At 60.2% G+C, this 4,012-nt stretch overlaps 1 protein-coding gene across 1 annotated transcript in view; it reads right to left on the bottom strand.

The window, feature by feature from the left end:
- Positions 1 to 4,012, bottom strand: part of EEF1A2 (eukaryotic translation elongation factor 1 alpha 2) — an 8,110-nt gene continuing 4,098 nt past the window's right edge. The window contains exons 4-7 of the mRNA XM_008579846.1: positions 2,856 to 3,006; positions 1,513 to 1,769; positions 567 to 801; positions 1 to 132 (exon numbers count right to left, since the gene is read on the bottom strand). Of these exons, the coding sequence (XP_008578068.1) occupies positions 5 to 132; positions 567 to 801; positions 1,513 to 1,769; positions 2,856 to 3,006 (771 nt within the window). The 3' untranslated portion in view covers positions 1 to 4. The remainder of the gene's footprint in view (positions 133 to 566; positions 802 to 1,512; positions 1,770 to 2,855; positions 3,007 to 4,012) is intronic.

Below are 4,012 nucleotides of genomic sequence, written 5' to 3'. Positions count from 1 at the left end.
CGCTTCACTTGCCGGCCTTCTGCGCCTTCTGCGCCGACTTGGTGACCTTGCCGGCGCCGCCGCTCTTCTTCTCCACATTCTTGATGACGCCCACCGCCACGGTCTGCCGCATGTCGCGAACAGCGAAGCGGCCTGCGGAGGGCAGGCGACTGCGTGTCAGCACTCAGGACCCGCCCGGGCCATGGGAGCAGAGTTAACTATTGGAAACGTCCCAGGATTCGCTTGGCACTTAACCATCACGACAAGGGTGGCCTCAGCCTGCAATCTGCTTAAGGCAGCCTTCCGACACAGGTCTGTGGGTTGCCACTTGGGGAGGGTCAGCTGATTCTGTTGGGCAGTCAGTCCTTGTTCTGATTCTGCCACTAGACTAGCCGTGGGCCTGGTGCAAGTTGCTTAAGGGGACCTCATCTGTAGAGGGGGTCACCATCCCAGGTGTGCCCAGCAAAGCCACCTGCGCTCAGCACAAAAGTTTGCCACAGTAAGGGCCCCCCACACCCGCTCCCCAGAGGTCCTCTGCCCTCAACCTGGGTCAGCCGGGATCAGCCGCCACCTCCAGGGCTGCTCACCGAGGGGCGGGTACTGGGAGAAGCTCTCCACACACATGGGCTTTCCGGGGACCATCTCCACGATGGCCGCATCACCGGACTTCAGGGACTTGGGGTTGTCCTCCAGCTTCTTGCCAGAACGCCGGTCAATCTTTTCCTTCAGCTCAGCAAACTTGCAGGCGATGTGGGCAGTGTGGCAGTCGATAACCGGTGAATATCCAGCACTGATCTGCCCAGGGTGATTCAGGATGATGACCTGAGGGCAGAGTCGCAGGAGCCATCAGGCACGCCTGGGGCCTGGCGCACCCAAGGGGGCCACTGGGAAGCCACCAAAGCTGAACCAGGAGGCTCCAGACATGGGACCACCTCCCAGATCCTCAGGGCACAGAGTTCTGACGGTGGAAGAAGCTCAGGGTATGGAGGACCCACCCCCCAGACCCGGACCCCAATGTCCTCACAAGCATTTGGCACACCCCGGGGAAATAAATGACTGACAAGGGCCAGGGGCAGCACTTACACTGTCGACCCTGGCCAGAACTAAGGGGGTACAAAACTGGACTTGGGTTACTGTATTTCAGTGACATCTCCATAACGCTGTTCTTCAAAATCATTGTCTTAGGAAGAGGTGATGAAAGAGGGTGCAATGAGAAGCGTAAAGGCACGGCAGAGACGTCTCCGGCAGTAAGCAATAAGTGTCTTTCAAGACAGAAGCGGGACCTCAAAGGCTAGACGTGCCAGCTGTTGTGGTCAACAGACACAGGACTGCCCAGAAGCTGGGTGGACAAGACCCGGCACCTCCCAGCCTCTGCCCCTGCTGTGTGGGACCCTGAACACGCCACCCCTCGATCCCCTGGTGGCCTCTGAAGTGAACCAAGTGAACCAAGACTACCCAGCAGCACCTCACCAGGGACAGCCCTGTTGCTGCTCCGGCCAAGAGTGGCCCCCGCACACCAGCACAGCCACCGACCTGGGAGGTAAACTGGGCAGCCTCCTGGGGCGGGTCGGACTTGCTGTCCCCACACACGTTGCCACGGCGGATGTCTTTGACTGACACATTCTTCACATTGAAGCCCACGTTGTCACCGGGCAGGGCCTCGCTCAGTGCCTCATGGTGCATCTCCACTGACTTCACCTCAGTGGTGATGTTCACTGGCGCAAAGGTCACCACCATGCCTGGCCGAAGGATGCCCGTCTCCACGCGGCCCACCGGCACCGTGCCAATGCCTGGGCCAAGAGGAGGGGGCTGTGAGGGGTAGAGAGGATACCAGGGGACAGAACGTTCGGGGAAAGAACCTGGTAACCCACAGAACTCAGGACTCAGTCCTCCCTGGCTGGGCCGGGGGAGATGTGGTCACGCGGCAGGAGTGAGGGGAAAAGGGAGCCCCCCCCACCGTGTACAAGGCCAACACTGGGATTCCAGCAGAAGTGGAGGTGCCCCTGAGCCAATCAAATGAGGGACCAAACAAGGGAGTGTTCCCAGGAACTCAAGGGAAAGCGACAGGGGCAGTGAGCAGAGAGGGACTGTCAGGCCTGGGATCTCATCTTTGCCCCTGGGGGGCTTCTCTTGGAGGGAGCACTGTGGGGAACCCTTCTCTCTCTGGAAACCCCTCCTTGTGGCCCTGAGGCACAGCATCAGAGTGTGGGCCAGGTCACTAGGATTGCTGGGGCCATGGGGCCGGTGGCTCTGCCCACAGAGGACTCCCTGGGCCCCGCTTCTCCAGGATCTGCTGGCACCCATCTCTGCAGCTGCTGAAGGGTCTCGTCTCCCCCAGGGTGTGGGGACATCTCCACCTTGTCTCCCTGAGCTGTGATGGAGGCTTGTGTGGCATCTCAGTATGATGGGACTGAGGCTGGTGGCTGTTTTCTGTGCACACAGAGATGTCCCCGACGTCTCTGACCACAGCCCCCAGTTGGGAGCCCCCATCAGTACCCTTCCCTCTCTGGGGTCTCATATTTGTGTGTGTTTCTATAACATCTCATGGGCAGCATTTCTCATTTCTGGGGTGGGACCATGTCTCCCACAGGACTGGGACCTCAACAGGGTGACAGGAGTCACCTCTATGCCCCCACCTTTTGCCACCAGCTCTTGCACAGGGCTGGGCACCTACCTGGAGAGAGAGAGAGACCCTGGCAGATGCTGGGCAGATGGATGGATGGATGGAGAGCAGACAGATGTATAGTGGATAGTCCCCCAGACAGCGTGTGGCATGAGAGGAGGTGGCGATGACCTGACCTGGGGCCTTTGTGGGGGCCCTGATCTCAGGGGAGGGCCTGGGATGGGGTAGCGGTTGTGGCGTGGGCCTCACTCACCGCCAATCTTGTACACGTCCTGCAGTGGCAGGCGCAGAGGCTTGTCTGTAGGGCGTGTGGGGGGCAGGATGGTGTCCAGGGCCTCGAGCAGGGACACGCCGCTTGCGTTCCCCTCCTTACGCTCCACCTTCCAGCCCTTGAACCATGGCATCTGGGCGGGAGGGAGAAGCCGACCCATCTTAGAGACCACCTGCCACCTCCCCACCTCTCGTGGCCGCTGACCTCGGGTCACAGGCACAACCCCACACCCTCTATGGGTAACGCTGGACTGTTTGGGCTAAATTCCCTTCTTGTCCTTGGAGACATAAACAACTTGCGCACCACCCCTCCCAATCAGTTCACATCCCCAATGTCACAGAGGTGTTGGGAAAGAGATTCTTCTTAGGAAGGTGAGTGGCAAAGAGAAACGAAGCCCCCACCTCAGCCCAGACTCTGCTCAGATGTTTTTTTTTTTTTTATAAAAAGATGACCGGTAAGGGGATCTTAACCCTTGACTTGGTGTCGTCAGCACCACGCTCAGCCAGTGAGCGAACCGGCCATCCCTATATGGGATCCGAACCCATGGCCTTGGTGTTATCAGCACCGCACTCTCCCGAGTGAGCCACGGGCCGGACCTCAGATGTTCTTAACACTTGGGAATAAGTCCCAGCCCTGCCCAACTCCGTGCAGCCCCCCAGGGCCCCTAGCCACCAGATCCCTGGGAGAGCAAGCAACCAGAGCAGGAGGAGCCAGAGTCCGTCCTCGGCCCCATCCCAGAAGTTTGCGGGACCACCGTGCCTGCTGTCTCCAAGGTCAGCCGACCCATCACCACCAGGGCTTCTCCTGACCACAGCCTGTGGCCCTCCTCACACAGAGCCTCGCTCTGGCCCAGCCACCACAGACAGGGAGAAGGGGAAGGGACCAGCAGCCCCGTGCCCAGGACCACCCCAGTAACCCTGTGTCCTCCTGCCTTTGTCTTCACGGCCAAATCCCAGACAGCCCCGGTCAGCAGAAGTCTCCTGATCCAGCAGGCCAGGCCGCTAGGAAGTGCAGGGGAGGGGAGCATCCCTAGGGGTGGGGGGTGCTGGGAGCACCCCCTGCACCCCCAGACCCCACTCAAGACCACAGGCCTGCTGGTCTAAGTCTCCCCTGGCTGCCCCCCTCAGTGGGGGCAGCGG

Source organism: Galeopterus variegatus, unplaced genomic scaffold, assembly GCF_000696425.1.
Source record: "Galeopterus variegatus unplaced genomic scaffold, G_variegatus-3.0.2 Scaffold1966, whole genome shotgun sequence".
NCBI lineage: Eukaryota > Metazoa > Chordata > Mammalia > Dermoptera > Cynocephalidae > Galeopterus > Galeopterus variegatus.
This window is presented reverse-complemented; position numbering and strand designations above follow the sequence as displayed.